The following is a 22,964-nucleotide window of genomic DNA, read 5'->3' as shown; positions in this document are numbered from 1 at the left end:
AGAGAGTTCCAGAGGGAGGGGGCAGCTATGGAGAAGGCTCTATTGCTCCAGGTCTGAGTGTGGTGGTGGTGGAGCAGGTCGGTGAGGTAGGAGGGGGCCTGGTTATGGAGGGCTTTGTGAGTATTTCAGTAATACTGAAGGTTGCTCTTGAATGCAGCATTTTAGGCTGCAGGGATTTCCAGGAGATATGGATCCCATCTTTTTGAAAGCCTTTGCTCCTGACCTTGTGTGACCATTAGGGGCACTATCTATGTACATTATGCTTAGATATAAACCTTTTCATGATCATTAAACATGTGTCCTGGCTAGCTGGGAGCTAGGAATGCTCCCATCTGGCTGAAAATATTGTGCAACACATGGGCGTGTGAAAATCCATTGACAAAGTGAAAAAATATAATTTTTGTCATGCTAAGAAACTCTTTCGTAGTTCCTTAAGACTTTTTCTTTTTTTTGCTCATACACCTGTCCAGAGCCGGAGTTCATGTAGTTTCAGTGAGAGAAATACCAATAAAGAGAGATATAAGCAAGAAAATATAGCATGGCTGGATTCTTTCAGTGAGGTAGTTTAGCTAACATGATTAATTTTCTCAAATTTCATTAAATTATTGGAAGATAAAGCTAATCATTTTCATCCCCAAGCAGTAGACAGAGAGGACATTTTCCATAGAACCATGGTTGCTGCCTTATAATTGACTAGTTGACAATGAAGATTTTTTATTAATTTATCAACTGGTCAAATATTCATGAGCAGCCAAGCAAACCTTGGGCCACATATTCAGGATAGCACTTGAAAATAGGAACAACATTAACATGACAGCATGCTCTTTTATAGCACATTCGCATTTACAGCAGAAAACATTATTGTTCTGTTTGCATCGGCTCTTGGCCAAAAAAAAAAAAATCTGTCAGAACAGCTTTAGTGTTTTACAGCTCAGAGGAAACAAAATGAATTTTATGCACTTGATTGTCACTGTTTATCAGTATCAGAATCATTTCCAGTTTTGCTCAAAAATTATGGCACATGCAAGCAACGTTTATGAATTTGGCACCAGGGAGCAATCAAGAAACGACACCTATAGGGCTTGTTGTGTTTCAGTTTATACCTTTTTTTTTTTTTTTTAAAAGCTTAATTTGTGGCAAATGTTTGGTCGTTACACAGCATTTTCATTAAGCAGCCCATCTCCCTGTAGCTTATAAATTACACGAGACTTAATTTTGATATCCCTATTCTTTTCCCAATGATGAATAACTGGTTTCTAATTTCCAAATGTGTGGGCGTTTAATGAGGCCTAAGATATTTTATTCTCCTGCTATAACGCTGTCTACAAAATTGTGCGCTGCTGAGTGTAATCATGCAACGCTATCTGGCACAGACACACTCTGGCAGCAGCGAGGCAAAACCTGCAGCCCAGAACTGCTCCACTTAAGGGAGGCTGATGTGAGAGGAGCAGACAGGCGAGAGTGGAAGGCCCTCCAGTCATGCAAAATGCAAAAGAAATATGACTTTATTACAGCTCCCTAATGGTGACATAACAATCTGTTAAGCCACTTCCCTCCAAATCTCAAAGCATTTTTGGAGAGTGCTTCGGTCTACTGGATAGGATATGTTCAGAAATCTCTTAGTATGAGTGAGTTTAAACACAATTGAGTTTGAAATATGGCGTTGACCAGCTCATCTCTGACAGCTTTTTTTTGTTTTTGTTTTGCTTGTTCTCCATGTCAGAGTGAAATGTCCGGAGATGTGATATAACAACCTTTTCAGTGATCAAAGACAACAGTTTCTTACAACATGTGCTGTCTATTTAATATTATTAACTCTGTAACCAATTAAAGAAATGGTTCAACCTTTTTGGAGAATAGGCTTAAATGTTATTTTTTTCCAAGTGAGATGGGAGGATTGGTACAAGACTTGTGTGTGTGTGTGTGTGTGTGTGTGTGCGTTTAGTATGGAGCTAGAGCCAAGAGGCGATTAGCCTAGCTTAGCATATAGACTGGAAGCAGCTTGGCTCTCTCCAAAGCCAGGAGTCTTCGCAAAGAACTGCTGGAATTCACCCAGTTGTTTGCTAGCCTGTTTCCAGACCTCTGAATCACCGTCCATGTCTCAGATTTGTACAGTGACTCAAATAGGTCTGGTGTTTTGCCGGTCGACAACTATTTCCACTGGTCAGAGAAACAGTCGATCAATCAGAGCTCAGTAGTAGTATTGAGAATGGGGGTGTCCTCATAGAGCTAGCTACATAAAGAAAATAGGGACAGAAAAATGGCGATAAGATCGGGGTATCAGTAGAGGTTGTGAGTTGACTAGCAACTGCTACTGCAGCTTAATGGCGGGGACACATAGGACGCGAAAGCTCCCCGAAGCACTGCTTGTTGACCGGCACGGAGAAATACGCTTCAGGTCTGAACAGCCAGGCTACTGCTCGCAGGAGAAATGACCTAGCGTGGTGCTTCGCGGTGCTTCCACCTTGTGTGTGTCCCCGGCGTATGTGTCAACTGAAAATGAGGTAGGCGGGACGGTTGGGTAACTTGCTACTGATTGGTTAGGGCAAAACAAAATCTGATAACATAAAGCCAATGTTAGGCTGAATGAATGAGGTCTGGTTATCACTAGCAGTAACCAGGAAATAGTTGCAGCATGTAACTCCTCGTAAAACCATGGATTGTCATTTTTACTGTTTGTGTTAGGATTAAACATTATACTGTGTGTTATGGCATATTCTTGAACTTTAGAGAGAGTTAGGCTAGCTGTTTCCCCCTGCCTTCAGTCTTCATGCTAAGCTAGGCTCCAGCTCTGTACTAAACGTACTGACATGAGTGTGATAACAATCTTCTCATCGAACTCAGGAAAAAATGCAAATAAGCATGTTTTCCAAAATATTAAACTATTTCTTTTGATACTGAAATAAATTTGTGGATTGGAGTTTGTGGACACATTAATTTTATCATTTGTTCATCTTTTATAGTGATGTATGTACACTTAAGTGTAAGTGACTCCAAATATGAACATTTTCTGTTGTAAGAGCACAGTATGATGAAAAGAGAGTACTCAGCAGTGCAGATTCAGTAGTAACTGTTCTCATGTCTTTTCCTTTGGGCAAAGGCTTCAAAAATACAATTTGTGTTTTATGTTATCTTCCAGTTAAGTTTCATTTTACCCTGAAGAAGTCCAAATAAAAAACCGAAAAGTCTTTATTTTGGTTTCTTTTCTTTAGTGTTAGGGCTTCTGATGAAAACGAACACAGATATTGGTCATAACCCTTTCAAGGCAACACTACCGAAGGTTCACTATTTGGCGCCGGGTCATAAATCCTTAACGAGGAACATTTTGCAGCTGTCTATTTGTGGATTTAAGAGATAAATAAAATAAACACAAACTCCTCTGTTTTCTCTTTTGTAGGGTTGCGGGATTAAAGTGGTGAATAATACATGGCTGAAAGCACCCGTCTCTCTGAGTTGCCTCTCTTTGGACACCAGGGGATCTGAAGGCAAGTAAGCACAGATATTTATGAAGTGTTGTTTGATTTCAGAACAAACTGATGCTCAAGTGACTTCACCACTCACCTGTTTTTAAAAGCACCACACACTGTAGACAAAATAACCCAGGAAATCACCTTTTGGCTTTGTAGTTTCCAATTTTTTCTAACAGGAGATGACTTCAAGATTTTTAGTGACCCACTGATGTTTATAGTAGAGAAAATACAGACAGTTACTATAGATGTCAAAGAGAAAAGCCTAGGAGCAAAACTTTTACTCAGACTTTAGTAGAAGTACTGTAATGCTGTAGATTAACAGTATGGATCACACTGAATGTCAGCAACTCTGTACAAATTTAATGAGGGCTCAGTAAATACCTTTTAGCTTTAGCTAGACAGTGAAACCTCATGCAGCACTCGCACTGTCGCTCTTGCACTAAAATACTAGCGAGCAACGTATACTCATACAACGGTTTGTAGATATCTTACGAAAAGTAATGCACCATTTTCCGTGCATAATCCTACAAATGTCCAGCAGCCAGCAACAGGCATACCAGACCTTTTGTCATCATGGTAACAATAAACAAGTGGTTAACGTTGTGAAACGGTCGCGGTTTGGTTAGGTTTAGGCACCAAAACTACTTGGTTAGGTTTAGGAAAAGCTCACGGTTACGGTTTAAATAATTAAGTTACGTTAGTAACTCACAGTAAGTCACTCAACTCAACTTACTTAGGTTACATAACGTACATAACTTAAAATAAGTAAGCACAACTTACACAGGATACGAACCCCGGTCTCCCATCCACCCCATCCACCGCTCTTTATACTTCCTCATCTGACTTCCTCCTTTGATCCCTTCATAATTACTGAGGCCACTAGAGGTCGCCACCTAATGATAAATTAACTGCCTCGTGGCTGCCTATTATGTGGGTTATATACAAGTTATAGTGCATTAATTTTCACAGGTATAACTATGAAAAGTGAATGAGTACAGCCTCAGTACAGATAAGTAAGTTCCATTCACTTCTATTGAAGCCCAAGTGAAGGACAAATTCAAGCATGCGTTTTCTGTTTAGCTGCAATCTCCAACTACCAGATTACAAATTGTAGCATCGCTCTCATACACTGTTTGCAGTCTGTGATCACTCTGATCAATGTTTATTTGTTTCCCGCATCAGAAACGTGACATCACATTCTTTTCCAGGGTTGGTTGTGGGTAGATTTTTGTTTAACTGAAACATCATGTGACCAAGCCTTTAGGCTTGGAGACACATTTTTAGCAGAATTCCTGCATAACAAATTGGACGTGTAGAGTTTGAAATATTCTTGTCTGCCAGGCACGGAGGGTCTAACAAAAAGATTAAGTTGCATTATAGGAAATGTAGGATCCAATGTTTTTGGAGTTTGACCCATACTACAGACTAAAAGGCAGTATGTCTCACCCTCTGCGGCTTCCTCTGTCTCTCACAAGTTCCCTCAATTTAACATCAGGCAGATGATGGGAGTGTAATTCTGACTCAGTGTTGCATTGACTTTCATTACTTTATAGCCTTGGTCCTTCTTCTCTGTCTACACAACATGTTACTAAACTGAGTAGTTATTGATGTTGTTGTAAAGGTACAACTGAACCTCTAGCCGCACTATCTTTGTTTTTTTATCAATACGCTATTATCTGTTCTCGTATAGGCTGTTGATGGTGAAGACAGACATGTATTTTATTTCTGAACATTTCTGTCCCTAGAAAGTTATATTCTGTGTTTCTGAGCTTTTAATTTGTGGAAAAAGAATCTCTCATAAAACTAACAAACACACATTAACACCTTCAGTGTTTGTTAATAGATTTACAGGTCAAAGTGAAATGTTTTAAAGTATGTACAGTATTGTTCAAAATAATAGCAGTACAATGTGACTAACCAGAATAATCAAGGTTTTTAGTATATTTTTTATTGCTACGTGGCAAACAAGTTACCAGTAGGTTCAGTAGATTCTCAGAAAACAAATGAGACCCAGCATTCATGATATGCACGCTCTTAAGGCTGTGCAATTGGGGTATTAGTTGAATTAGTTGAAAGGGGTGTGTTCAAAAAAATAGCAGTGTGGCATTCAATCACTGAGGTCATCAATTTTGTGAAGAAACAGGTGTGAATCAGGTGGCCCCTATTTAAGGATGAAGCCAACACTTGTTGAACATGCATTTGAAAGCTGAGGAAAATGGGTCGTTCAAGACATTGTTCAGAAGAACAGCGTACTTTGATTAAAAAGTTGATTGGAGAGGGGAAAACCTATAAAGAGGTGCAAAAAATGATAGGCTGTTCAGCTAAAATGATCTCCAATGCCTTAAAATGGAGAGCAAAACCAGAGAGACGTGGAAGAAAACGGAAGACAACCATCAAAATGGATAGAAGAATAACCAGAATGGCAAAGGCTCAGCCAATGATCACCTCCAGGATGATCAAAGACAGTCTGGAGTTACCTGTAAGTACTGTGACAGTTAGAAGACGTCTGTGTGAAGCTAATCTATTTTCAAGAATCCCCCGCAAAGTCCCTCTGTTAAAAAAAAAAAAAGGCATGTGCAGAAGAGGTTACAATTTGCCAAAGAACACATCAACTGGCCTAAAGAGAAATGGAGGAACATTTTGTGGACTGATGAGAGCAAAATAGTTCTTTTTGGGTCCAAGGGCCACAGGCAGTTTGTGAGACGACCCCCAAACTCTGAATTCAAGCCACAGTACACAGTGAAGACAGTGAAGCATGGAGGTGCAAGCATCATGATATGGGCATGTTTCTCCTACTATGGTGTTGGGCCTATTTATCGCATACCAGGGATCATGGATCAGTTTGCATATGTTAAAATACTTGAAGAGGTCATGTTGCCCTATGCTGAAGAGGACATGCCCTTGAAATGGTTGTTTCAACAAGACAATGACCCAAAACACACTAGTAAACGGGCAAAGTCTTGGTTCCAAACCAACAAAATTAATGTTATGGAGTGGCCAGCCCAATCTCCAGACCTTAATCCAATTGAGAACTTGTGGGGTGATATCAAAAATGCTGTTTCTGAAGCAAAACCAAGAAATGTGAATGAATTGTGGAATGTTGTTAAAGAATCATGGAGTGGAATAACAGCTGAGAGGTGCCACAAGTTGGTTGACTCCATGCCACACAGATGTCAAGCAGTTTTAAAAAACTGTGGTCATACAACTAAATATTAGTTTAGTGATTCACAGGATTGCTAAATCCCAGAATTTTTTTTTTTTTGTACAAAATAGTTTTGAGTTTGTACAGTCAAAGGTAGACACTGCTATTTTTTTGAACACACCCCTTTCAACTAATACCCCAATTGCACAGCCTTAAGAGCGTGCATATCATGAATGCTGGGTCTTGTTTGTTTTCTGAGAATCTACTGAACCTACTGGTAACTTGTTTGCCACGTAGCAATAAAAAATATACTAAAAACCTTGATTATTCTGGTTAGTCACATTGTACTGCTATTATTTTGAACAATACTGTACATGAAATTCAGTGTTTTCGGACGTACAGCTGAAGTGACTTACACATTTTTTGAAAGTCTAGAGTGGCTGTGAGCTGCACATCATTCATCTCAGCTGATGAGTAATGTCGACAGCCGTGTTAATAGCGGCTTGGATAGCAGATGACAGGTTGAATGTGAGTCTTTTGAGCGTCAGATCATGAGTTCAACCTCAGGCTGCTGTCAGGCTGGATCCATTTCTCAGCTGAAATGTACTGTGGAGAGGATCTTCAAGCCTTCACCAGCAGATATATTAGTTCTTTTATTATTTTGTGTCTTACAATATTAGCTGGAATTCTGACTTATTGGCATTTTCTGAATGTAGATGGTCGGCGTTTTCTGCTCGAGGCATGTTTCGCTCTGATGTGAGCAGCTCTGCTTCAGAGACCTGCCTCAGAGGGCAAGTGGAGTGGGGAAACTGTTGATTCATTCTTCACTCTGAAAACAATCATATTGTAGCATCACATCGCAATTAGTCAAACCGTGTGACACTGTCATGTTTGAGTGAGGGTGTTCAGCTGATGCTTTTATCCAGAGGCTGTCAGTGGGTGAACAGGTAGTAGACATAATCATTTGTTTTAATTACATTGTATTTCACCACACCTTTAACTACCTTTTTTAACCTTCACACAAACATCTTTCTTTGCCTCTTTACTTTTAGAACCTGATGGAATGTGTTCGTGAGAAATCAACAAGAAATTAGTTTGATGACCTACTAGTGCAGTACTAGTTTTTATTTTTATATTTTTCTTATTGTGCATTTTTAATAACATTTCAACACATAAAAAACCAAGACCTTTTTTTTCCAAAACAGAAGTAATAAGTAATAAATATTAAAACCACCTTATTAAAAACCCTGTTAAATATGCACTTACGTTGCCGCTAATGGCATGACGGTTCACTTTTGCTAGTTGTCACATTAACGCAACACACTTCAGGCGTTTTCAGGTGCAAAACAGTGTTGGAGCAAGGCAAAAAAAATCCTATGAATGGGTGCTGTAATTCAAAAAAGTCTGGGATCTGCTGTACATTGAGTGTTGCAGGTACCAAATCAGTCTTCTAATGTGGGGATTTGTTGAAATTGAAACAGGCAAACTGGATACCTGAAGCCATTCCTTTGTTTGTTTGAATTCTGGGCCGCTCTCTGAACTTGGGGAAACTTCCTGCCACTGACCCATGCACCGAGCACTTCTGTTACTATGCACTTTATACTTTTATACTCTTTGGTATTATCTGTTGTATCATGCCCTAATTGAATTGCTTCATTACAAAGAAAGTAAGAAACTAAAACTTTAAGGATGTGTGTTTGGAGGTGAGATTCTCATGCTCACTTGTGGGGTTTTTTTTGTTTTGCCAAGATGGTAATGACTGGTAAATCCAAACCATGCTATTGAAATCTTTGAGCAAAATCAAAGAAGCTTTGTCCAAGTGTTTCCACAGTTTGTGTATCATACTGTGCTGCTACAGGACAATATCTGGTTGCTCCTCTTCTCCAATAAACAGTTTGTTTTATAGGGAACACTGTAGGAATAGATTAAGTTGTTCATGCAGACTGCTTTTGTGCTCTGGAGTGTAAAGGTTGTTCCTCAGCAGCTGTCAAGTTAATGGTACTCTGTAGCCATATGTAATAGTTTAACTGTGGTGATGACACAGCCTGTTTAAGAGCCGCAGGTGCATCTACCTGGCAGGCTGCCACTCAGGCTATCAGCCCACAATCCAGCGATCCCTATTAGGGGAGTAGTTGTCCTTTTCACTGCATCAACCAAAGCTCGACTTGTGTTCCACTCAGCTGCTGATTGCTCAGTGATATGTGTGTTTACAGATGATAAATTCCCATTGCACTTGTGATTTCGGGCTGTCACACTGGATGAGCTGAATGATGCGCAGCTGCTCAGCCCTGGGAGGGGGGCACATGCTGCCAATTCAGAAGGAAGCAAATTTACAGCACAGATTATTATGTTGTTTGTGGTGAGAGATGTGGGTCAGGTTACCGTTGTGTCACCAATTGCCTGGAAGAGGAGGGTAAATCAGCAGGAAATACACCAGCAGTCAATAAACTGTCACTTTCACACTACAATCTCACATCGAGTCAGCGCTTTGTATGCATGCACATCACAGGCTGCAAAAAATGTAGTTATTTTCTGCAAACAGAAGCACAAGTTTTCATTTTTTATTTCATATATCTGATAAGTCGACAGTATGGGTGCAAACTGTACTTGAGACTTGAGAGAATATTGAATGGAGGCTTTGTAAAATCACTGCATAATAGTTTCTTGCTCAGTATGTTTCTCCATTAACTTTGTGCTCAATGTGTCCAAGAGCTGCAGTTGAATGCACTGCAGTAGTATTTAAGAAGTACTCTTAAAACAGTGGTAAATCTGAGGGGTCATGAGATGTTTTAATGGGTCAGAAAAGAAGAATCAACAAATTTGTGTTGTGTTTTCCTTTTTTAAAAGTTGTTTTTTCTCGTGGAATTTTGGATATTTTTACCTCTTCTGGCTCAAATGAAACAATCAGAAGTGTTGAGGGGAAAACCTCTCTTTTATGGTGTAATTGCTAACCACCTGTGATGGGGGTTGCACACAGAAACTGCCTAATTTTCAGGGGTCACAAAAAGTTAGAAACCACTGATCTAAAAGGTTTGGGTTTCTGTATCAGTGACTTATTAATGTTGCAATTTAACTTTTACTGCTGTTGACACAACTGAAAGCAATGAAGAACAGTGAGCAAGGAAATATTATTTAGAATCTTGGCATCCGTTTTGATGGATTTTAATGGCGCATCATCTGTTCAAGTTGCATATTTTGTTACTTAAGATGCACCACACATTACTGTGATTCAGTGCCACAGCTGAGTGGGAGTTTGACAAAGTTCTGCATTTTCCAAGGTCAAAAATGAACCTTCAAGCAAAATTTGTTTTGTAATATTTGCCCAATAATGCACTTTTTGAACTGTTTGGTGAATAAGGCATAACTTTAAAGGAGAAAAGTTGTGCAATATGTTTAAATTTTGAGGGACTCTGTGTGCATTGTCTGAATTAGAAAGCCTTCTCTGTTTGCAGCTACATTATGACATTAACTGTAATATTGGAGCACAAATAAACAGCAAGATTGTCATTTTCATACCTCAAAGTGTACACCGTCCTGGTCCTAAGCAGAAAACATTATTATTGAGTGACCAATAACCTGCTATTGATCAGAGTGAGAATCCCTCAGGACTGCTAAGAAACTGAATATGTCTGCATTCACACACACAAAAGGTGTACAAGCACCCATACAGTCACATTTATTCTCGCGCAGGCATACGCAGACTCTCTGCCTCCCGGTTACATGTTAGTTGCTGCAGCTTCTCTTCCCAATTCAGTCGATAGGCTTCCATTAAGAGGGGGTAGGCTGTCAAAGCAACCTGTGACCTCCTCTCGCCCCCTTGGAGCCCACTGGCCTGTGATGTCCGTATCAATATGAATTTCAGCCCTTTGCGTCCATCAGCCGCAATTCCCAGTGTCCATTAGTCTCAAGTATCTGTTTCCTCCAACTTGTGCTATTGATTTGGGTGTCTTTTGTAACAGAGCATGTCCACTGATCTTAAAGACGAGGACAGCTTGATAGGCCGAGTAGATTCTCTCATCTGGGGAGTTCCTCCATATTCTACTCATTAAATGATTTTCATGACTTCTGTCACTCTGAATGACACTGCCAGTTGTATCACTGCTCATACTTGCCTTACAGCTGCTTGTGTGAAGCAGCTGACATCTGATCCTGTATCAGATGACACGTCGTGTAGGTGGCTAGACCAGTGCCCTCGAAGGTCAGGGCTTTTCATCTCCGGGGCTACAATGAAATGACCTGTTGTTGTCAGATGCAGAGGGATACCGCAGCAAACATAGGGCACAATATGGTCATATATCCCTGTAGACGACGTTTTTGTTACTGAAAAGTGTCATGCTGGTGGGATTGGGATATTAGGCATATCAGACTTCCCCCTCCTTCACAGGAAAGACTGAGGTGATGAGTCCTACATGAGACAAGATGAAATTAGATGTGATAATGATTCCCAGGAGGGAAATGAATGTGATACAAGAAGAAACTGTCTTAGGTAGGAAAAAAGAACAATTTGAAATGATTTAAAATGAATAAATAAAACAAAGGACGAAATTAAGTAACATTTAAAAGATATATATATATAGAGAGAGAGAGAGAGAGAGAGAGAGAGAGAGAGAGAGAGAGAGAGAGAGAGAGAGAGAGAGAGAGAGAGAGAGAGAGAGAGAGAGAGAGAGAGAGAGAGAGAGAGAGAGAGAGAGAGAGAGAGAGAGAGAGAGAGAGAGAGAGAGAGAGAGAGAGAGAGAGAGAGAGAGAGAGAGAGAGAGAGAGAGAGAGAGAGAGAGAGAGAGAGAGAGAGAGAGAGAGAGAGAGAGAGAGAGAGAGAGAGAGAGAGAGAGAGAGAGAGAGAGAGAGAGAGAGAGAGAGAGAGAGAGAGAGAGAGAGAGAGAGAGAGAGAGAGAGAGAGAGAGAGAGAGAGAGAGAGAGAGAGAGAGAGAGAGAGAGAGAGAGAGAGAGAGAGAGAGAGAGAGAGAGAGAGAGAGAGAGAGAGAGAGAGAGAGAGAGAGAGAGATAGATAGATAGATAGATAGATAAGATGATTAAAAGTAGATAGATTTTTTAATGTAGTCTTTTTTTAATGTAAATGTTACAAACAAATGCACTGAAGCAAAGAAAACAGGCCCCATAAAGTTGCCTGTGAATTATTATACACCGGTAATTTTATTATATTAATAAAATGACATCTGTGACAATTTTTTTACAACCACAAGAAAAAAATGGTGATATGGTTATACAGTATGAGCCCATATACACCACAGGATGTGTGTGTATTTGAGATGAGGCCAAAAACATTTATTTTTGAAGTTTGAATGTTTATTTGTGACCTTTTGGGAGCAGAACCTGTAGCAAAAACTCAAAGGTCCACTCCCTTTTAGAGCTTTCAAACACGTCTCACGGTCTTCATTCAGTAATGATTCTGGCAAATGATCTCACCACAACAGTGGAAAGGTTGCAGCTTTTGTTGATATCGCATCATCTCCTGCAGCATATGGAGTTTGTGGTTAGATTATTTTGTCATTTGCTGGTTCTAAGGTCAAGACTGAACTTGGATTATCAATTTTTAAGCCAACATGAACGAGAAGTCCTTAAAATGCTCTGATGCCTTAAATGCTCAGAAAGCTACAATCGAAAGCTCCAGAACAGCTCCTAAATGGACTTTTTTGTGAGATGATTTTGTGAGATGATTTTGAAAGTTGCAAAAGCCTCAGACAACCTCAGTGTCCTCTTCGGTAGCTTCAGCTCTCATTTACTGGGTTCAATTAGTACTAATTGAACAGTAATAACAGTTATTTACAAACATTAACCCTAAATCAGGTCAAGAAATACAAACAAATGCGAAAATAGGATGTCCTAGGTTCCTCCCACTGCTTCCTCCCCACTGCGCTTCCAGCATTTCCAAAGTGTGAAAAGCATATGCTGACATCTGGCCGCTCTTCACTAATGTGGCATATTTACCACTAGGGGGCCTTCAGGGGGATGAGACGAGAGACTCCGTAGACCCGGTTCCTGAGAGAGGAAGATGGATGACCTTTGGCTTTATTTATGTCGTCGCCACTCATGCAGGACCTTTTCATCAGATACGGTCATTGTAATCCCTCAGCCCCCATTCAATTTACAGAGGCACTCTGTCACTGCAGACCACTAAAGTCGACGAAATTAATGGATCAATAAGCCCTCTGAAAGCCTGGCGGGAGGGTCCACAACCCCCTGGTCGCTATCAAGTTACGAGTCATAATGAATGGGGTGTTGTTTATGTTGTAAAGTGCAGCGTCACTGAGTCCTTTGAACAAACCACCCTCTTAGACAGAGCTGTACACCACTGGAGAGAGTTTTCAGAGATGTGACGAGGAAACTGTAAAATAGAATTGTGGAAAAAAGGTACCACTTCAAAAAATTTTGGGGCGGTTTATCTTTATTAATGGTTAATCCATCTTTATACTTCAGTTATAAGCCATTAGTAAGTAAGAAGTAAGTGTTGCTACCCTTTAGCTGGTGTTCATCCTCCTGCATAACACTTGCATCTTGGTGCATCAGGAAGGATCCCTCCAATGGTCCATTTGACCACTCACCTTCTTGAAAAGCGTTGTGGGGAATCTGGACCACAATTAGCAACTTAGCATTTACAACAGCAGACATGATGGGCTGTTATAGAACCCCTTTTTATTAATGACTTGGCATTTATGACTGCATACTTACTAAAAAGTGAGAAACCCATGAGCATATATTTACTGTATTATTACCAACATTTATTAGGATAGGATTTTCATGACAAGTCCAAAAGTTGTAATTAATGGCTTATATAACTGACCTACAGTACATAGCATTAGTAAATGATTTATTAGCAATAATACCACCATTAGTTACAACCATTTATAAAGGGTGCCTTTGTTAGAAAGTCTTTAGGTACACAAACTTCACATTTCACAGAATTAATTGATGATCATTTGAAACAATGCAATAGTTTTGCATAACAAAAGTGTTTTTAAAAAAATCTGATAAACCTTTAATACCCAAAGAAATCTAACTCGTGAATGTTCGTCCTAGTGTCTCCCCCTTTTTTAAAATCTGTTAACATGAACCTCTACTGACAATAACAATAAGTAGAAGGCCGGCTACAAAAACAACAGTTTTGAGGTTTTGCAGTCAAATAAGCTTTATTTTCACATTGTGCCAGCAGTACAAGAAATACATCCGGGCGTCGTCTAATGTGTCATGTTTGTCAGCTTTACCAATTAATTCACTTTCTGTTTTGTATCAGTGGGAAAGAACAGCTTTTGGTTTGGAGCAAGTTGTTCTTTGTTCTGCTTTTTCTGCTCATTGTTTTCTAATACCAGCAGAATAGTTCTGAGACAAAAACGAGATTGAAATTTAATTTCACTGAAAGAGCATGTCAGAACAATTGAACATTTTGCTTTGGGTGAGAAAGAAATTAAGGATAGAAATCCAGCTATTTCAGGATTTCCTGGTGGATCAGTGGGTCAAGTGAAACCATCTAAACAACACGATGGGTTTGATTCCAGTTCATGTGTTGCATGTTGATCATTCTACATTATCATGGAAGTTGTCGTGGGCCAGCAGCAGTTTGGAGGTTAGAGAGATGATTTTGTGACCTGAATGTCCCTGGCCTCAAATGTGATTTTTTTTTTTTTACATTTTTTTTTTTTTTTTTCAAAGTTGTTTCCTGGTTGTTTTTTTTCCTGGATTATTTCAGGTGTTGTGTAGCAAACACAAAAATTCACTCTCATTAACCTTGAAATATTTCAGTAATTATAGTAAGTATGTGACACCCCTGATGTGAGAGAATAGAGGTGGAAGTTACGAATTGCTTTGCTGACTTGAATAATTTGTTCAGTTCAGTAAAAAGACAGTGATTCATTGACAATGCAGCTCATTTAGTTTGCTCTTTTCTTAAGTGAAGTGATCGCATCATCATTCTTAATGTGGAGAAGTTAGGGTGCTTCTTCTGAACGTCGTCACTTCAGTCTTGGATTCCATATAATTTGAGTCTGATGCTGATTTTAACTGTTCAGTACAAAACTAGCCCTGACTAAGAACTGCTTAAAGCTGCACTTAATCAATGTTTTTATAGGAACAATGGATCAGATGACTACTTTCAATGTGAAAGGAGGAGCTTGTAGTGATGAACCCACAGAGAATTATCACCTGACTGCAGATGCCCTCAGCTCTACGGAGCTTTTTAGCATCTTTCAGCTCATTGTTTTGGTTTTTGTGGCCCGCACCTTTTCTGTTTTGGTTCACTCTCACTGCTCTCAACTGTTTCCAAATGCAGCAGACAGCTGTTTTCAGTGAAAAAACTCTGATAAACCCACTGTACACTACCTTCAGACAGACATAGCAACTAGCTGGTGAACATAGTAGATAATTTAGCAACTAAAGAGCCAGATATTTCCCTCGGGAGTTGGTGGAGACCAAAAACAGAGCTACTGAGTAAACTCAGTTTGCGATTCAGAATCGAAGATTTGTTCACTCACACACTTCTACAACAGGGTTTATATATAGAAATATAGTCTGTCTTTTACTGACCAACCACTGGTATGGTGTAGAGGCTGTATCACTCTTGATTTTAAAATTACATTGACAATATCATATCGGTGTTAGACTGTACATCTGGCAGCTTTTAAAATACTGATTCACTGTCTCACGTTTCTTGCCAACACTCCACCACTTTACTATCTCTGCCAAAGTTAGCCTAAAAAAACAGTTGTGGTATTTTACAGCAGTTAAAGCTCAGTTGTGATTCATTGTGTTAGGAAAATTAAGCTCTGTCTTCACAGTTAGTGGCTGCTCCAGATCCAGCCTACCTCCAGGCAGCTCTAACAGTAATTGGTAGTAATTATAAATCCCATCTGAGAATGCACAAAGAAAGCTCACGGCAAAACAGGCCTGTTTTTCAGTGTAGAGCGCCAAGTAGTGTGAGATTAATGGCTGCTTATCAGGGTTATTTAACAACTATTCAAACGTTCGGGTCTAGTTACGAACAAGGCCAGCGGTGAATGACTTTGAAACGAAGATGAGATGATGATCCTAACAAGTGTAGTACACATAATTCAAAGTAGTACTAACATGATTGCAGTATGTACAAACATTGGTCTCCATTTACACTCTCTGTATTTTGGACATGATTTTAAATGGACATTTAAACACAGCACTGGTGGCAAAAAGAAGCCATAGCAGTCGGGTCACATCTCCATATTTGCATGCTAATGGTATGAGAGAAACTCCCACCACAATCATTTAGTGGGACCACATTATCACTTGCAATTCAGGGATCAGTGATTTCAAACAATAGCGCTCAGCATTCATACATTTAACCAAGAATGGAAACCATGTGCTGTGTGGGTTACTGATAGTCAGACTGGAGAAACATGCTGACAGCTCTGGATGGCCCTGAGGTGCACATCAGCCTGGAATAACTCTGCCAAACTCTCAGCTCCATTTCTTTGTAGAAAAACAGTCTTTGTTGCCACTGTTGGCAGTAAGTCAATCGCATGTATTAAACTACCCCACAATGCTCGCCAGTCATCGATAGCCCTAAATGAGTGCATATGGTGTCTCGGCTTTGGGCGTCTTTTTGATCAGGTTGAGATTTTAATGGATTTTTCTTCGCCTCTGATAGACAAGTGTGTGTGTGTGTGTGGGGGGGGGGGGGCTGCAGGCTGGGTTGGGTCACTTGAACCTTGTGGTTGCAGAGCAGAGTGCTGAGATACAAAGAGCCAATGCTGCGCTCACAAGTGTCCGACAGCGGTAGAGTCAGGAAGTCTGGCGACTGTAAACCCCACCCGACCCACCCCATCTCAGACACACTCCAAGACAAGCCAGGCTGGCACTGCACTCTGCAGACTTACACTAATTATAACCCTAACTTCTCAATGTATAACCCCAAGCTTTAATATAACCTTAATCTACATAATATTTACTTTAAAGGCACAATATGTGATCCAAATGTAAAGTGTCACCTCACCACCAAAAAAAAAAACCCACAGAATTAACACAAGAAGAAGATTAAAATTATTAGTGTTTTATTAATTACTAGTGTTACATCCCTGATGTTTGTAAACACTGGATTAAATAAGCCTTTATTTTGAATTATGATCACATGAAAAACTCACAAAATGGTGATTTCCCATCAATGACTCAAACAACTTAATTATTTAGGTTAATATACTTAAAATTTTTATGGTCGAAAAAACGACAGATTGGGCCTTTAACCCTAAAACCAAATGTTAACATAAAAATGATAAACTAGTGTATAATTTTTAGTAGCGTGTTTGAAGATAGTTTTGAAAGTTTGTCCATTTTGTCTTTCTGTAAACACACACACACACACACACACACACACACACACACTCACAGGTTTGTGGTAGCAGGCTTTCTTTTTTAAATCTCTGAAGATTTAGTTTTCTGCCTGTACATTGGAACTTTTGCACAAACTTGCGAAATAGTTTACAGGCAGAAATGTTCAGAAATGGAAATGTTCATACTTTAAAAAAAAAAAAAAAACCCTAACCCATATTCAGGTCTGTGCTTGCAGGCTTAATTTTTCAAGTTGGAACATTATAGGTTTTTGCAGAAACCTAAATATTTTAAATCAAGAAATTAAGCTTGCAAGCACAGATCAGACATGCAAGTTTACAGGTACAAACTTAATTGTGCAAGCTCACAAAACTGTAAAATCTGTCAAACATGTTTTAGTACCTGTAATCTCATTCTACTAAAATAAACAGGTAACAGGTTTTTGGCTCTAGAACATGATGCATACGTACCACATATATTCACAAAGCCTACACTTTCTATGAGGTTTCAGTGCATTGTTGTTGTTTTTTTGCGAAGATGTACATTACATGATATTACCACCAAGAAGTCAACAATGATTAGCATGTTTCTAAATACATGTTGAAATTTTCACCAGTACTCATAATACATTATTTTTGCACTGGCCAATGTGAAGTTACAGTATATTCTACACCATTTTTTTTAAACTTGATATTACTTCTACTCAACAGTCAATTCTTCTGTTTTTAATGTCATTTTTTTGAGCCTGTGTATTTCAACAAATCAAAGTACTTTAACTGAATTGTTGCATTTCATTTAACTGAGATCAACCTTGTGATTTCAGGGCTAAAATATCTAATTATCAGTACAATTATTAGCAGCACTATTCTAATTTTGAACATATTTAGCAGCATGGTACCAACTGTAAACTACTGCAGATTCTTCTAAGCCTTTAATGCTACACAGTTGAATTGGATTTGATAATAATCCCACTCGGACAACTATTACCTCCCTGCTTTACCTCCATTCACATTAATCCCATTTAGATTTATAGCATAAATTACACTGAATAATTGAGGATATGAATTCTAATAAGTATATGCAACCTACAGCACATTATATATATATATATATATATATAAACTAATTCTAAAGTTGACACCAGAGCTGCATCAACTCATTTCCTTCGTCACCGTCCTTTTGTGGGAATAATGAGATACAGTACAACTCAACATGCACAGCAAAGGTAGACAGGAATTTAGCAGAGAAAACAGATTTGCAGGCAGACTAAGTGGTTGAGTGAACAGGTTAACGGTGACGGGGCCTTGAATGGCTGTGACAGGGAGAAAGCAGTGAGAGGCTCCAGCACTGAAGGGGGAAGTGACCCGGAAACGGTGTGTAAGTGCAGCTTGCTGGGCCCTTTAGGAAAACTCTCTCCAGAAGCACTGATGCAAGTCCAGCTAAATACACATTTCTCTTATTTCTCTCGCTCTTTCTGCAGAGATGCATTACACTGCGACACTAGTGTACACTCATGCGCTCTAACGGCAAAGAAAAACAGATAGTGGGGAACCTCTGACTGTTCATCACCTACAGACCTGTAACAAAAACCTCCTAATGATTCTCTGGTTTGAGCAGATTTTCAGTACTTTGGTAAGTTTTTCTTAAAAATTCAAATGTAAGAGCTTCTTGTTGGTGGAGAACAGCACTGAAGTTGTCACTCTACAGTTTGGATGCAAGCACTTAGCCTTAGTGACGTATGTACCATGAGTCACAATGTCATGATTTTCCAGTAGCAACTCTTGGTCTCTTTGAGGGTACTTTTTGCAAAAAGTCTTGGATCAGATTTGCTTGTGAGGTGTGAAAATCTACAAAGCTGATGTGTAAACTGATCAACAACTGCTCAGTGTGTAATTATGCAGTAGCCTGGCCTGTCATTGATAAAGAAACATTTTTTCAACCTAATTTGATACTCCTTTGTTTTAAATCATGATTCAAGTAACTAAACAAACTTTTTTTTTGTAAGTTTCCACAATATGACTCACAAAGAGGCCCACAGTTCAGCAGACCCAAAGACTGTGATTTATATAAATTATTAATTTTATAAATTCTATTTTACTTTTGTCAACCTCCATGTTAAATTGACCATTTACAAGCCAAACTTTGTCCCAAATAGCCTGACCTTTCTGATGACTATAGTACATGTATGTCTTTAGGAATACCTTTTGCACTTCTTTTCTTTTGTGTTTTTTTCTCTTCCAGGGTTTACTTTAATGCACTAAATCATAACTAACATACGTCTACTGCATAAGGTTGACCTGCCTTTCCAAAATTAACATTAGATATTCCTAAATATAGCCAAACTATATATACATATATATATATATATATATATACATATATATATATATATATATATATAAAATTTTAGTGTAGAGGAGTAGATGTTCTTAAAGGAAATGTAATGTGAAGTTCTTTACTGGTTGACTGCATGAAACACTACCAACATTAACCAACCTGATATGGAACATTGTCACATTTGTATGTTAATTAACATAAATCATAAATTGACAGTTCACCACATTTTGACATTTTTAAGTTTTTTTTTTTTTTTTTCTCTTGCCCCCACTTAAATACAAGTGTCCACCTGTGGTAAAAATTATAGCACATATGTGAAAATGTTTTGTCCTTTTGTATAGCTCAGGAATATTGACCTCACACTGGCTGCCACAATTCTTCTAACAATCCAAACTGTATTCACTGTGATTATATGTATTATTTAAGAATTATATATGAAAGTAATAGTCTTTAACCTAAACTGCGAGGATTATAGACAAGTTACTTATCAGCAGTCTTTTGCAGCTTAAACGTTTCTAATTAGTAACCCTAATGAAATTAATTTCAGAATAGAAAATACTTTCTTCAACCCACTAAATCTGTCTGAAGCAAAAGGATTAGGCCTTAGATGGAGCAGGAAGTTCCCATACTCAGATGTTTCAGTGCAGTTCCAAGAGACAAATGATCCACAAACCTTTGAATTTGCAAGTATTTGACATTTAAAAACTCTTTTTAAAAGCATGGGAACAGGGTCTTTTGTGCAAAGTAACAATAAGGAATCAGACAGGCAGCAAAAAGGGACCATTACTGATGAGAGGGACTAAACAGTTTCTGTGCTGTGGAGAAGTTCATTTAACACTTGCAAATTCATTGCATGTAGAGGCACCTGATGATGATGATGATGACGATGATGACTAAAACTAAAACAAAAAAAGTTTGTGTTATGCAAACAGGCTGAGACAGTAAGTATGTGATACAATTACAAAGAGGATAAATACATGAATGAATAAATAAATGCGCAGGGAAGTGAACTGTTGCTGTAAATGACTTTCTGAATTCCAACTGTAATAAGAAAAAAGCTTCAGGATTGTTTCACATCGCAGTTGTTCGTTCGTTATAAAGCAAATAAAGTGACCTGGAGCCCATTTTCAGCCATTTGTTGGCTCCATCTCGGTTCAGTTTTACTCCGTACAACATTAGATAAGAAACCATTAATTGTCCCTGACTCTGCACTGCAGAGGGAAAATCTAAACTTTCACTTTGTTATATGATGAAAGAGTTTTCTACACTTTCTAAAATAGCACAAACTTTCTCTCATTTATTATGCTGGACTACATGCACAATGAAAAGAAAAACAATAATACAATGAAACACAATGTAATTTTTTCGAACAATCAAATGCGTAAGATGCTTTTGTTAGGACGTATTTTGTCCTAATATAATTCAGTTTGAGTCCAAACACTCAAATTGCAAATATTACACTCTTTATTGCAAAATTCATCAATGTCATGATATACTGACTGTGTTTACAGTCTAACAGTCTGTCATATGAAAGGTCGAGTGGAAACAAACATAGAAGTGCTTAAAAAATAAAAATAATTATAAGGCCATATAAATACAAATGAAGTGTTGCGCCACAGAAACTCATTTAAAAGTTAAACACAAGAGTTGGAAAAAAAAATGACAAAATATTTTTATGGGGTTACAAAGTCGATGCAGCATCACTCCGAGGGACAATATTAATGTACATTCATTCAGATGACATTACTGCGCAAAATAAAACTGCTCAGAAGAACTTTAATGCATGCACATTTTTCTGACGATACAAACGTCCTATTCAGAATGTCCTAAGCAATGAATAATAATAATTAATAATTTGGAGAAGGACATAGTGGCACATGCATGTCTTGAATTAGTTGATATGTTGACATAAAACTTGTTTTCCTGAAGGCAAAAAAAAAAAAAAAAATATATATATATATATATATATATATATATATATATATATATATATATATATATATATATATATATATATATATATATATAAAAGGAAAGTGACCGGCCTTCTATCTAAAGCCAGAACAGGGGAGAGTGTGTCCGACACTGTCATCGTGATCCCAAACAGTGAAAATCATCAGTCTGCATCAAACAGGCCAAAATATTTGCCAGTGTTGGAGAAGTAGATGTAAGGCGCAGCGTTTGCAGTCGGGTACAGGACAGGGAAAGGCATAGGTAACAAACATCCGCCCAGCAGGCTGCTGTCTTTGTAAAAAGTCGGTAATTGCACGTTATTTCCTGCCTCCGAGAGGTGCTCGGCGGCCAGCGGCCCCTCCATGTCCGTGGATAACTGTCTCTTCAGCTTGTTGCGGCGGTTCTGAAACCAGATTTTAACCTGCGTCTCGGTGAGCTGCAGAGAGCTGGCGAGACACGCTCTCTCCGAGCTGCTCAGATACCTCTTCATGTCAAAAGTCGCCTCCAGCTGAAATATCTGTCTCTTGGAGAAGATGGTGCGTGTTTTCTTCTTGACCATGGCTTTAGTGTCCGCGGTGGCCTGTTCCTGCTGCTGCTCGGACACGTCCTCGGCGGTGTGCGCACTTTGCGCCCCGGGACAGGAGCCGGCGGTCAGCGGCGGCGTGTTTTCCCCGCGGTCCGCACGATGCACTCTGGGCTTCGTTTGCGCTGTGAATGAAGCGATAAAACGTGCTTTGATGCAGCGGTAAAGGCAAACTTACACACTTGTTTCGTGCAAACACATGCGAAGAAGCTGCACAATAATCGCTGTATCAAAATCAATGAATACAAATTAACAACGACCTCTAGTCCGCGATCTTATCAGCTTGTTTTTTTTTTATCCATCGTTACATTTCTTTACGCACCATTCTGCCGCTAAACATGTCTGTCTGCCTAAAACTGTCTATTCCTTAGAAAATGTATTAATCATTGTAAATAAAGCACTTTGGAGAGTCTCTTTACTGGTGTATCTGTAGACTTATTACATTCCCGGCTACCTGTCTCATCTGCTCCGCTCTCATGCGTCCTGCGGACGTCCCACACATCTTCACACCGCGCTTGGAAATCCTTCTTCCATCCACTGTCCCTCTGCTCCTTTGGGCCGCCAAAGTCTCCGCTCTCCTGCCGCTTCAGGTTGAGGATGTTGTCAATGGTGAACGTCAAAGAAGCGCTCCGACTCGGGGCGTCCTCTTTGCTCATATTCCCCGGCATTTCATTTGCTCCTCCGAGCTTCCCGAAACATGGACGTCTCCGGACTCTCCGAGCACCATCGCTGCCCGGCTGCGACTAGCGCGCAGAGGAGCCGGGGCGACGTTCTTCAACGCCCCGGAAGACTGCGGTTTAGCAGCTTTTGATTGGTGAGGTTGCGGGGCAGATGAGGGCGGGATGCAGATTTACGTCTGGCTGCCATATTGTAGCTTTAAACCTTTTTCTGTCATCGAAATTCACGGCTGATCGCTCGATACACCATAACTGAGTCCCTTTGACTTAAACCTTGGAGTCAGCACCACTGTGGGGTTGCTTGATAATCCAACTAGGTCAAAAGATGTCAAAGACTTATATATTGTTGATTTTTATTTTTTTAAGTATGCCACATTCACATGACAGCTTGATAACTCTTATAACTACTGGGGTCATGAGAATTATAGGACCTAAAAATGGGCTCAGGGGCCACATAAGCTTAAACACTGTCACTTCCTCCACAGCAAACGTCTACT

At 39.3% G+C, this 22,964-nt stretch overlaps 1 protein-coding gene and 1 long non-coding RNA gene across 5 annotated transcripts in view; one reads left to right on the top strand and one right to left on the bottom strand.

Annotated features, from left to right (window-relative positions):
• LOC122870007 overlaps positions 1–22,964 on the top strand; it is a 119,406-nt gene that overhangs the window by 11,099 nt on the left and 85,343 nt on the right. For all 4 annotated transcript variants that reach the window (XR_006376473.1, XR_006376471.1, XR_006376470.1 and 1 more), the window contains exon 3: positions 3,398–3,489. This is a non-coding gene — a long non-coding RNA (uncharacterized LOC122870007). The remainder of the gene's footprint in view (positions 1–3,397; positions 3,490–22,964) is intronic.
• LOC122870006 (homeobox protein HMX2-like) lies at positions 21,289–22,603 on the bottom strand. Its single transcript, XM_044183563.1, has 2 exons — positions 22,245–22,603; positions 21,289–21,915 (listed from the first exon to the last, which is right to left on the bottom strand). The coding sequence occupies exons 1-2, from the start codon at positions 22,456–22,458 to the stop codon at positions 21,371–21,373; spliced, it is 759 nt and encodes a 252-aa protein (XP_044039498.1). The 5' UTR covers positions 22,459–22,603; the 3' UTR covers positions 21,289–21,370.

This window comes from Siniperca chuatsi, linkage group LG22 (assembly GCF_020085105.1).
Source record: "Siniperca chuatsi isolate FFG_IHB_CAS linkage group LG22, ASM2008510v1, whole genome shotgun sequence".
NCBI lineage: Eukaryota > Metazoa > Chordata > Actinopteri > Centrarchiformes > Sinipercidae > Siniperca > Siniperca chuatsi.
The sequence above is the reverse complement of the archived record's forward strand: the minus strand, read 5'-3'. Positions and strand labels throughout refer to the sequence as shown.

Excerpts from the sequence above, each read along its gene's own strand:
- LOC122870006 (XM_044183563.1), bottom strand. The coding sequence starts at position 22,458 with ATGCCGGGGAATATGAGCAAAGAGGACGCCCCGAGTCGGAGCGCTTCT. Across the intron at positions 21,916-22,244 it reads GAGCGGAGCAGATGAGACAG|CGCAAACGAAGCCCAGAGTG; the intron begins GTAGCCGGGAAT and ends CTTCATTCACAG.